Genomic DNA, 12,131 nt, shown 5'->3' on the forward strand with positions numbered 1-12,131 from the left:
ATGAACGATGCTCCAAATTATGCCTAATTAAGAGATAAGTAGTAGGTATACTCTAGAATCTGTTGATGTGGAGGTTGTCATTTTGTTCTGATGGCATATAACTAAATAAATGAGGCTTCGTTATTACTCCATTTGTCCCAATTTTATTTTTCTCTGTTTTTTTATTTGAAAATACATTTCGGTTAATTTGACTCATTATGCTGCTTAGTGCGCCTACTTTTAGGCACATATATCATTCTGTTTATTTACAATGGGACATACAGTAATAGTCATCAGTGGTATCTATAAATGGGTTCATTAATGCGTGGAATTCTTCTGATGTTACTTTGCATGCTTTTGAGGACATGTACTACAATGCACAAGTGAAATGACTAATAAGGATGTGCCATTGCTTTTGTAATTTTTCAGCAATTTTTATAATTTTTTTTAGTAAAATACAGTGATAAATAAAACCAAAGCACTATCCACAACTCCACCTGTAAAGTAGAGTGGATCACTTTTATCAAAGCAGGTCCATGGTCCAGTTCAGTACTTTCTGGCTGTAGACAGGAGCTGCGTGACTTTCCTGAGTTTCCAGGTTTCCCGAAGCGGAGCTTGGTTCGCCCGCTTGGCATGACATCATCTGTGTGGTGCACGGGTGACGTATCTCCAACCTGGCTACTCATAACCTCAGCCTGGGATACCATGGGATTAGGAAATTCGTGCAGCTCCTGTCCACAGCCAAAACGCACTGACCTGTACCGCAGACTGGGAATGCATTAAGCGATCCACTCATCCCTACCTTCATGTAAAACTTCCCTTTTTGAGTCAGTGTTTGCCTGTATATTTTTATGCTAAAACCTGGAGTAAGACCTACAAAATTAAAAGAAAACGATGGAAATATTTGCACATCATCGATATTTATTTTTGGATTATACTTGCCATGGCTGTGGAGTTGATAAGCCAAACTTTCAACCCTGACTGAATCCTTTAGAAGTGGGTCATGTGTAATAATTATTTTAACACATTTGCTTTAGTAAAAGGCTTTAATGAATAGAACATAACTTTTATAATTTGTAATTTTCGTAATTGAAATTTCCAAATTCGTATAAATGCAAATATGCTGCAAGCTATGCATTCAATAAATAAAATATACAATATTAATAATATTTTTGGTTTAAGGCCATAGTGAATTTTGTACTTTCTGACTTTTTTATATTAAGAAAACGCTATCATCTTTTTTATTTTGGAGGTAGATATCATATTTGAATTGCTGAAATAAATCTCAAATATAAATGCTAAATGTATGTCTCTATTTTAATACATTTTTACTAATGTCAAGCAATATTCTAAGTTAGAACTGAATAGCTCACAAAGCAAACCTAATTTTTGTGATGATGGGTTGTGATAATATCTAAAGAAAACACTCTGGACAAAAGCTGATTTTTTGTATTTTGTCCATTTTCATAATCCTCAGGGGAGGTGACAAAGATAGAATCCTTGTATCATACCCCACCCCTAAGGACCTGCCGAAGGCTTAACACAGTATTATTCCAAACAGTTTCTTTAAGGTGATAGTAGAAAAAAGTTCAATGTCATTGCTGTTTTTGACAGTTTACTATCTAATCTTATTTCCACTTGTGTATAATAATATATAACTCATTTCTCATTCATTATCATTCATTATTTTCTACGATCGCTCATTTCCTTTTCAATGTCGGTAGCAGAAAACAAAATTCAGATATGAAAAATAATACATTTCTTGTCACATTTTCAGCAATCAACAGACTAGAACTAGACAAACACCAATTAAAATCCGCTGCCTTGTTATCAGTGCTCCTAGATACTGTATATCTTCGTCATACACACTCTGGAGATGGAGATTTGTATGCCTTTTGAATGTTAATGTGTGCGTTATACAAGATTTATTGCCACTGTTTATTTTATATGTTACTTCAACAGAAAAAAATCATCAATCACATATTTTTTTCTCTTAAGTGTTTTCCACTTTGCATTCTAAGTACTGTTTATCTTCTTCGTTGAGTAATGAAATGGTGAATACGATTATATACAACATACTTTTCATAACAATTTTTAAAATATGTCTTTTATTTTCTCTTTAAAAGATGGCGTGTTTGGAAGATGTCAGCGGCTACCAGTGATAGACGTGTTCAAGTATGAAGTTTCACCATCTGTTATCCAGCGTCTTAGGACTATACTTCAGAAGCTGTCACACAGAGGTAACCTACTGTCTTCAGGCTTAAAATCTTGATGTCCCAAAATAAACATTTCGGTCTATCGGGAGTGTCAGAAAATACATAAACTGAAAAGCAAAAGGGTAACAATGTTTTGACATTTTGACTATCAGGCTTGTAAGAATATGTAAGACTACTCTTACTGAGTGTATTGGGGGACACTCGCTTTGCCGCGACATTCAGCACACGGGCACGGGTTTTTAAAACAAAACAGTCTATCTGGTTTATTAGGGTATCATAAACCACATCGTGAACAGTCCATTTACACACTGTACCAGGACAACACATCACGTTTCATATCCTCAATCTGTAGCAACTAAACATGCTGGTCCTCTCCTGACCAGTTGCAGTGGGTTACCACACAGTTCATGGAACATAACAAGCACCATCAGACAATGATACCTTATGGGAGCTCCTGCTCCATCTGCTGACTCCTTGTCAGTCCGCTCTCCTGGGGAAACTGCCTAACGGGGTTCACCAACTTGCCTGTCCGGCACACAACAGTCAGTCCAGAGCCACCGAAGGCCGGTAGCTTCCCCAACGCCGATCATCCGGGTCCACAGTCTCTCAGGTGCTCCAAGAAGACTCCACTCGCAGGAGCTTCTAACACAGACTGTGCCGGACCATGATCACACTGTGTTCTTCAGAACGTCCATCCCACCTGGGACCGTTCAACACCGAGGCCATGGCCTGTCTGGGTGCTATTCAGGACTCAGTCCAACACCACAGGCCACCAGGTCCAAGCCATGTGCTTTCCAGGAAGCCTCCTCCCAGGTCTTCCTACACGGGGCACACAGCCCAAGCACAGGCTTCCAGGACCTTGCACTTGGACCATCCAGATCCAAACACTGGAACCACACAGGAACCACACAGAAGACCACACAGAAGACCCGTGACCCACACCCTGGTCAGGTTATGTACCTGTAACCACACCCACAGTAATGGATCACCTGGGCTGGTCACGTGATCCTGACATTACTGCAGGTCAATTCTCACGGCCTCAATACGACTCCGTGCACATACCGGGGAGACCATGCAGTGCCCCCTACCTGTTACAGGGGTCACTATATCACAGGCTCCATGTCTCATCATCCACTACTGCTTTGAACATGAGACTACATCATTTTATAGACAATCATCTTGGCTATCTCACACATAAATTTGACTATTTAACATGATTAGTCATGTCACTGCATTGTTACCGTTTTGCTCCTGGTGGTGGAAAAATCTTTTTTTTGCTGTATATGTTTATAGCTCAGTATGTTATTAGGTTGATTATCAAGCGAAAAGTCACTGGTTCAAATCTAGGAGCAGCCATGAAGAAGATTTCCCAAGAAAAAAGAAATGATTTCATCCAGCTCATCGTCACTCATCGTCATCGATAGCGGTCTCTTGGCCAAGAAAGTTACCAAACTACATCATGTGAGTTGGAAGAATATCAAATGAAGTCCGTTCATCCTTTCAAAAGTCAAGAGGTGGACGTACAGGCAAAATATCAGAGTCAGCAAGTCAGCTTATCACAAGGTCCATCAGTATCAAATAGATGGCAGTGGAGTTGACTTGTATGCTTTCATAATAGGGAGATCACAGACATCCATGCAAGCACTGTGTTACGCATCTTACACAAGTCTGGAATGGTTGGTGACCCCAAAAAATGCGAAGAAGCCTCGACTTCAATATCGTTATAAGAAGCATCGGCTCGAGTTTGCAAAATAGTGTGAAAAATGGACAGTAGAAGATTGGAAATGGGTGATTTGGAGCAATGAGACGAAAGGCAATAGACTAGGCTCTGATGGGTGCAAATTGGTCTGGAAGAAACAACGGAAAAGGTGGCTAACGGATCAAGAAATTGAAGAAACTATCAAGTACGGTGGAGGATGCCAGATGACATGGGGTTGTTTCATAGCCAAAGGCGTTGGATACTTGACCAGTATTGACGGAGGTCTCCATGTTGAGCTATATGTGAGTATCCTACAAGTCGAGTTACTTTATACACTGGAGTACTATGAATATGAAAAGGAGAACATAGTGTTCCAACAGTTCAACGACCCTAAGCACACGTCAATATTGTCGAAGAAATAGTTCAATGACATTGAAGTGGAGGTGCTGAATTGGCCCCCACTGTCCCTAGACCTCAACCCAATCGAACACTTGTGGGTAGCGTTGAAGTGAAAGCTGTATACATGCCCAAATACGTTGAGCAAATGCGCCAACTTTGGGAACGTGTAGATGAGACCTGGGATCAGTTGAGACATGCTTGAATCTGATTGAGAACATGTCCAGAAGGCCAGAAGGATTCCTGCAGTGTTGAAAGACAAAGGTAGGTTTACAAAATAATACAAAAATAGTTACAATTTAGAATTTTTAGGAGCAAAGCAATAACAATGGATGGAGCTAAACCTCCCGAGTCTCACCGTATGGCTAAGATTGGCCAGATTTGGGGTATTTCTATATTTAGAAGAAATTGTGGGACAAATTTTGGTGCCATTTTTACAATTTCCTTATATGAAAATGTAAAATCTGGGGCTTAAACAAAATTTTTGTGGTAAAAATATAATTATTTTTCCTTCATTGCACACAGGTCTAAAATTCTGTGATCCACCTGTGGTGTCAATATGATCACTGCATCCCTGTAGTTTCTAAAATGGGGTATGGGGGGTTCTGCTGTTCTGGCACCTCAGGGGCTCTGCCAATGTGACATGGCATCCTCAAACCAGTCCAGCAAAATGTGAACTCCAATACAGCCCTTCTTCCCTTCTGAGTTTTCCACTGTGAAAAGTAGTTTTTGACCACATATGGGATATCAGAGTACTGAGGAGAAACTGCACAGCAAATTTTAGGGTCAATTTTCTCCTGCTATCCTTGTGAAAATAAAAAAATTGGGCTCAAATAACAATTTTATGGGAAAAATTTGATTTTTTTTTATTTTATTTGCCCTACGTTATGAACTTCTGTGAAGCAGAAGGTCAAGGGGGGGTCAAGGTGCTCACCTTACATATAGATACATTCTTTGAGGCGACTAGCTTCCAAAATGGTGTTACTTGAGGAGATTTTCCACTGTTTAGGCACATCAGGGGCTCTCGAAACAAGACATGACATCGGCAGATCATTCCTTCAAGTCTGCGTTCTAAAATGTCACTCCTTTCCTGAGTCCTGCTGTGGGCCTAAATAGTAGTATTCCCCCATATATGGGGTATCAGCGTACTCAGAAGAAATTGCACAACAAATTGTATGGTGTAATTTCTCCTGTTACCCTTGTGAAAATGCAAAATTGGGGCTAAAACCATTTTTTGTGGGGAAAATGTGATTTTTTTTTTTATTTTCACGGCTCAATGTTATAAACCTCTGTAAAGCACCTGGGAGTTTAAGGTGCTCACCACACATCTAGATAAGTTTCCTGAGGGATCTATTTTCCACAATTGTGTAACTTGTGGGGGGTTTCCACTGTTTAGGCACATCAGGGGCTCTCGAAACGAGACATGACACCGGCAGACCATTCTGTCAAGTCTGCGTTTGAAAATGTCAATCCTTCTTTCCTGAGCCCTGCCGTGGGCCTAAATAGTAGTTTACCCACCACATGTGGGGTATCTGCGTACTCAGAAGAAATTGCACAACAAATTGTATGGTGAAATTTCTCCTGTTACCCTTGTGAAAATGCAAACTTTGGAGCTAAAATAAATTTTTGTTTGGAAAATGTGATTTTGTTTATTTTCACGGCTCAATGTTATAAACTTCTGTGAAGCACCTGAGTGTTCAATGTGCTCACCACACATCTAGATGAGTTCCCTGGGGAATCTAGTTTGCAAAATGGTGTCATTTGTGGGGGGTTTCCACTGTTTAGGCACATCAGAGGCTCTCTAAATGCGACATGGCATCCTCTAATTATTCCAGCAGATTTTGCATTTAAAAAGTCAAATGTCGCCCCTTCACTTCCAAACCCTGCTGTGCACCCAAACAGTATTTTTCCCCACATCTGGGGCATCAGCGTACTTAGGAGAAATTGCACAAAAAATTTTATGGAGTAATTTCTCCTATTACCTTGTGAAAATGCTAATTTGGGGGCTAAAAAACGTTTTTGGATCCAACTTTATTTTTTCTAATGGGAAGAGGGTCATGTGACACATCACACTTATTGAGAATTTCACAAGAAAAACAATGATGTGATTGGTTTTAATGTCACTTTATTCTTTCATGCGTTATTTACAAATTTAAGACCACTTATAACATGTGTTCAAAGTGCTGCCCATTGTGTTGGATTGTCAATGCAACCCTCTTCTCCCACTCTTGACACACTGATAGCAACACCGCAGAAGAAATGCTAGCACAGGCTTCCAGTATTTGTTGTTTCAGATGCTGGGGTCATCTGAAGGCAATTGTCTATGCTGTGAAGATGCGAGATGTGCAGCATCTGAAACAATGGATACTGGAAGCCTGTGCTAGCATTTCTTCTGCGTTGTTGCTATCAGTGTGTCAAGAGTGGGAGAAGAGGGTTGCATTAACAATCCAACACAATGGGCAGCACTTTGAACACATTTTATAAGTGGTTATAAACTGGTAAATAACTCATGAAAGAATAAAGTTACATTAAAACCAAGCACACCACTATTTTTCTTGTGAAATTCCCAATAAGTTTGATGTGTCACATGACCCTCTTCCCACTGGAAAAAATAAAGTTGGATACAAAATGGCCAACTTAAAAATGGCTGCCATGGTCACCACCCATCTTGAAAAATTTTCCACCTCCCATATACTAATGTGCCACAAACAGGAAGTTGATATCACCAACCATTCCCATTTTATTTAGGTGTATCCATATAAATGGCCCACCCTGTAGATAACTTCCATGAGGGGTCTAGTTTCCAAAATGGTGTCACTTGTGGGGAAATTTCCACTGTTAAGGCACAACAGGGGCTTTCCAACGTGACATAGCGTCCACTAATTTTTCCAGCAATTTTTTTCATTCAAAAAGTCAAATGACGCTCCTTCTCTTCCAAGCTCTGCTGTGCGCCCAAACAGTAGTTTTCTCCCACATATGGGGTATTGGCATACTCAGGAGAAATTGCACAACAAATTTTAGGGTCCATATATGCCTGTTAGCCTTGCAAAAATAAAATTGGGGTCTAAAGTAAAATTTTTGTGACAAAAAGGTAAATGTTAATTTTTTCTTTCCACATTCCAAAAATTCTTGAGAAGCACCTGAAGGGTTAATAAACTTATTGATTGTGGTTTTGAGTACCTTGAGGGGGTGCAGTTTTTAGAATGGTGTCACTTTTGAGTATTTCCTGTCATATAGGCCCCTCAAAGTAACTTCAAATGGGATGTGGTCCCCAAGAAAAATGGTTTTGTTAATTTCGTTGGAAAAATTAAAAATCAATGGTCAACTTTTAACCCTTCTAACTTCCTAACAAATAAAAATTGTTTCAAAAATTGTGCTGATGCAAAGCAGACATGAGGGAAATTTTATTTATTAACTATTTTGTCTCACATAACTGATTTAAAGGCAAAAAAATTAAAGTTTTAAAAATGGCAACATTTTCAAAATGTTTGCAAAATTTCCATTTTTTTCACAAATAAACACAAGTCGTATTGAAGAAATTTTACCACTATCATAATGTACAATATGTCATGAAAAACACATAAAGTGACACTGGTCAGAATTGTAAAATTTGGCCGGTCGTGAAGGTGATAACAGGCTCTGGGGAGCAGGAGTTAAAGGAACTTGTCACAAAGTTTTTGCTATGAAATCTGATAGCAGCATGATGTGGGGGCTCAGACCCTAATTCCTGCCATGTGTCACTTATTGAGCTGCTTGCTATGATTTTGATACAATCACTTCTTTCTCTGCTGCTGACCTAGCAGAACTCTGAATGCTGAGCCCTGTACAACCCCGCTCACACCACTGATTGACAGATTTCATTGTATACTTTATATTGACATAAAGCTGCTAATCACTCTAGGGGGCGGGATTACACAGAGTAGTTGACTAAGAGGCAGGAGACACCTAGTCCTGTAGTGATAATCTCTTGCTGATAAAGCACTGATTGTATTTTAACGACAACAAACAGCCCAGTAAGTGACACATCGCTGGAGTCAAGGGGCCGAACCTGCTGACAGATTCCCTTTAAGTGAAGACAGATTTTCTCATTCCTGAGATGATTTTAAAATTCTAGGAAAATGGGAGGGGATAGAAGCTAGATGCAGACTCATACGTTCTGCTGCGAGTTCTCCTGAATTACAGTTCTCCATAGAACTTTATGAACTCCAACTGTCATTTGCTATCTCTGTAATGGGAAAATCTGTATTTACTGAAGACATATATTACCTGAGAATTGAGAATTTTGAGAATGAATAACAAGTCCAGAAGGAGAAAGAAGTGGATTTTTCTATAAAATATTATGAAGTTGCTAATTTTAACTTTTAGTATTGATTTATGAAAAAAATAAAATAAAATGATGGTCACTCACTAAGGATATTTCATGAAAATTGGGATGTATGCATAGACCAGATCGCTGGTGCGTTTTGAACTCCAACTGTGCGCTGGCCTTTAGCCTACATGCGCATAGTGGGTGCACCGCAGCTTTATGGCCATGGTTCATGCTCCAGTGATAAAAGACAGAACAAAGCATTCTGCTCCTATAAATGCTCCCTCTGCAGAAACATCCTCAGAGACTATTGTACGTTGCCAAAAAGTCTAACTTTCTAGCTCTCCAAGCAGCCAAAATATTCATGCACGCCAGCAACATGTCCCACTTTGACAAGTGCAACCTTTTATAGCAAAAACAACATCAAACAAACTCAACAACCCTGGGAATAATCAAAGAGCAAAAGGAAATGGATGTTTTCCAGCAGATGGTGAAGTATAATTAATTCCATGATGAGACAGATCATCACATTCATCAAAGTAACAAAGTGATAGTGAGAAATAGAAGATAGGAGAGCATTTGCAGCGTATCACACTCACATTGACTTTAATGGACGAGGCTGCTATGGTTTGCTATGCACTTTTACAACCGCCGATACATACAGCATTTATTAAAGTTTAACTTCACTTCTTGCACTGTCAGGCTGGGAGAGAGACGACATTTGCACTGTCTCTAAAGTTTTAGTTTAGGTGCTGATCCAAGGTGGATTACATGGAAAACACAGAAAAGGAATGTAGTGAACTTTCCCTTATTAACTGCTGGAGTGTGAATGTTCTGAAAGGTCCGCCTTGCTTAGCTGCTATTTCCGTATGTAACGTCTGAAGTGTGTTTATGGCTGTGGATAGCAGCAGATAAAAGCACCATGCACTACACTGATATATACTCATGAGGTTGGAAATACAGGATTCCTATTACACCTGAGGGCCAATATGGATACAGCATAGGTTCACATCTGCAGAAATTTCTTGCATCCAATTTCTCATTCAGATGTCCGATTTTTTTTTGTAGAGTGCTATCCATGGTTTTAATGGATAGCACTCGTACCTATGATAGTCTATCGGGCCATTCGCATGTCCAATTTGGATCCAATGGTTGGCGCTCTGGCGTCACTGTCTTCACCTTTGGAAAAACTGAACATGCGGTGGAGGTCCGCGCTGCAGCTGATCCCTGGCTTCCTCTTCATGTTCAGTTCGTACGAAGGCGGAGACAGTGACGCCAGCGCTGATTGGGCATCAAGCATCACATGTCATTCCACTGCCTCACGGGACCGCGAGTGTGGTCACTTTGGGAATGGTGCCGGCACGGGAGGAAAGTATAGGCTTTATTATTTTATTTACAAACATCTAGTTTAAGAAGGGGTTGTCCTAGTAGTCGACAACCGCTTTAATTATTCGTTATCAATGTGCACTACCGTTCCATTTACAGTAGGGTCTTTGAGACCCCCTTCTTGGGATCATTGTAGGTTCCTGAAGTCAGACACTAAACTTACATACTGGGAATAGGTGAAATATGTTGTTCCTGGGAAACCATGGGGAGGGATACATGATGCCTCGACCACCAGTCTCCTGGCCCTGCAGCCAATCATTGGCTGCAGTGGTCAGGTAACTGCTGGTCATGATGTAATTACGTGTAAAGCAATGGAGACCATTGTTGCAGCAGTGCTTTAGCGGGGAGCAGATTGGTATATTGGTGTAGCTTCTTTTCTTCTTTAATAAGCAGCGCTCCCAATTGTGTTTTTTTTTTTTAAATGCTAGAAAACCCATTTACAAACTCAACAGTAGGGAAGGCTAAAAAGCATAATTCCCATGATTCTCCAATGCTCCAGTGTCAACTGCCAGTCTATGTATACTTTGCCACAGCGAACACATGCCATACATCCAAGTGATCACAGCTGACCTCAGCAGTGATCTTTCTAGATCTCTAAAAAAAAATTAATCATCTGGCATTTTTTTCTATTTTTTGATGGTTTCCTGCGGCAGAATGTCATATTTTGAGTCTTTGGGTCCCTTTTGACATATAGCCCAAGGCTGTTTTCCGTGCTCATACAACACAATGTAAAAAGTAAAGGAAAGTTTTGGTGAAAATATAAAGTTCTTTCTACCTGTACTAAGTACTAACAGTTTGTAAGATGCTCCTGTCATACATTTATAGTTCTGCCAACATGGGTGGATCTGACTACATACAAGTAAGAAACATCTGGACCAATCGCAGCCCCCCTAGACTTCATAGTAATAATTTTTAAGCTGGTGCACTCTGTAGGGATTTTATTGTTGTATTATTAATGTTTAAGTTATGCCGCGATTGATTCATTGTATCTATGGATACGCATGCATTTTTAATTATTTACGGACATTTATAGTATATGCTAAAAGTAAGCTGTATTTTATCCTGATTATTAGCGTAACCCCTCCCTCCACATTTCCTTCACCGCACAGCTACTTTTGCCACCGCTTTTTGTCTCATATATTAGAGCAGCAGATCAATTTGTGGAAGACAGAGATCAAGTCTAATTTTCTGAAATTTGGAGTTTAATGTGAATTTCAACATTTTGAAATTCGATTTCCAGTTCGTTAAAAAAATAAACTTGCCTGAAACCATTTCCCACACCGATGAAGCATCAGAGCAGGCTAATGTCACTTTGCGTTTCTGCACCTCCCCATAATGCTTTGCGGCTTTGACATTTAGCGGATTATCACACCTTGTACAGTGGTGGTCAGTACATGGGCCATCACAGATCATCGGTTTCCATCGGAAGACAGCTTGTATGACAGAGACATTTTACATCTCCAGAGTCACTGGGTAACTCTGTCTCTGTCTTCTATAGAGTGTAAGCTCTTACGGTCAGCGGAGTCCTCTCTCATCTGTAGAGTGTAAGCTCTTATAGTCAGCGGAGTCCTCTCTCATCTGTAGAGTGTAAGCTCTTATAGTCAGCGGAGTCCTCTCTCATCTGTAGAGTGTAAGCTCTTATAGTCAGCGGAGTCCTCTCTCATCTGTAGGATGTAAGCTCTTACAGTCAGCGGAGTCCTCTCTCTCTCATCTGTACAATATAAGCTCTTACCGTCAGCGGAGTCCTCTCTCATCTGTAAAGTGTAAGCTCTTATAGTCAGCAGAGTCCTCTCTCTCTCATCTGTAGGATGTAAGCTCTTACGGTCAGCAGAGTCCTCTCTCATCTGTAGAATGTAAGCTCTTACCGTCAGCGGAGTCCTCTCTCTCTCATCTGTAAAGTGTAAGCTCTTATAGTCAGTGGAGTCCTCTCTCTCTCATCTGTAGGATGTAAGCTCTTACGGTCAGCGGAGTCCTCTCTCTCTCATATGTAGAATGTAAGCTCTTATAGTCAGTGGAGTCCTCTCTCTCTCATCTGTAGGATGTAAGCTCTTATGGTCAGCGGAGTCCTCTCTCTCATCTGTAGAATGTAAGCTCTTATGGTCAGTGGAGTCCTCTCTCTCATCTGTAGGATGTAAGCTCTTACAGTCAG

The 12,131-nt window shown here is 40.3% G+C and overlaps 1 protein-coding gene across 1 annotated transcript in view; it reads left to right on the forward strand.

The window, feature by feature from the left end:
* PTPRN2 (protein tyrosine phosphatase receptor type N2) overlaps positions 1 to 12,131 on the forward strand; it is a 1,208,901-nt gene that overhangs the window by 301,839 nt on the left and 894,931 nt on the right. The window contains exon 3 of the mRNA XM_077268574.1: positions 2,106 to 2,219. Within this exon, the coding sequence (XP_077124689.1) occupies positions 2,106 to 2,219 (114 nt within the window). The remainder of the gene's footprint in view (positions 1 to 2,105; positions 2,220 to 12,131) is intronic.

The sequence above is a fragment of the Ranitomeya variabilis genome, chromosome 6 (genome assembly GCF_051348905.1).
Source record: "Ranitomeya variabilis isolate aRanVar5 chromosome 6, aRanVar5.hap1, whole genome shotgun sequence".
Classification (NCBI taxonomy): Eukaryota; Metazoa; Chordata; class Amphibia; order Anura; family Dendrobatidae; genus Ranitomeya; species Ranitomeya variabilis.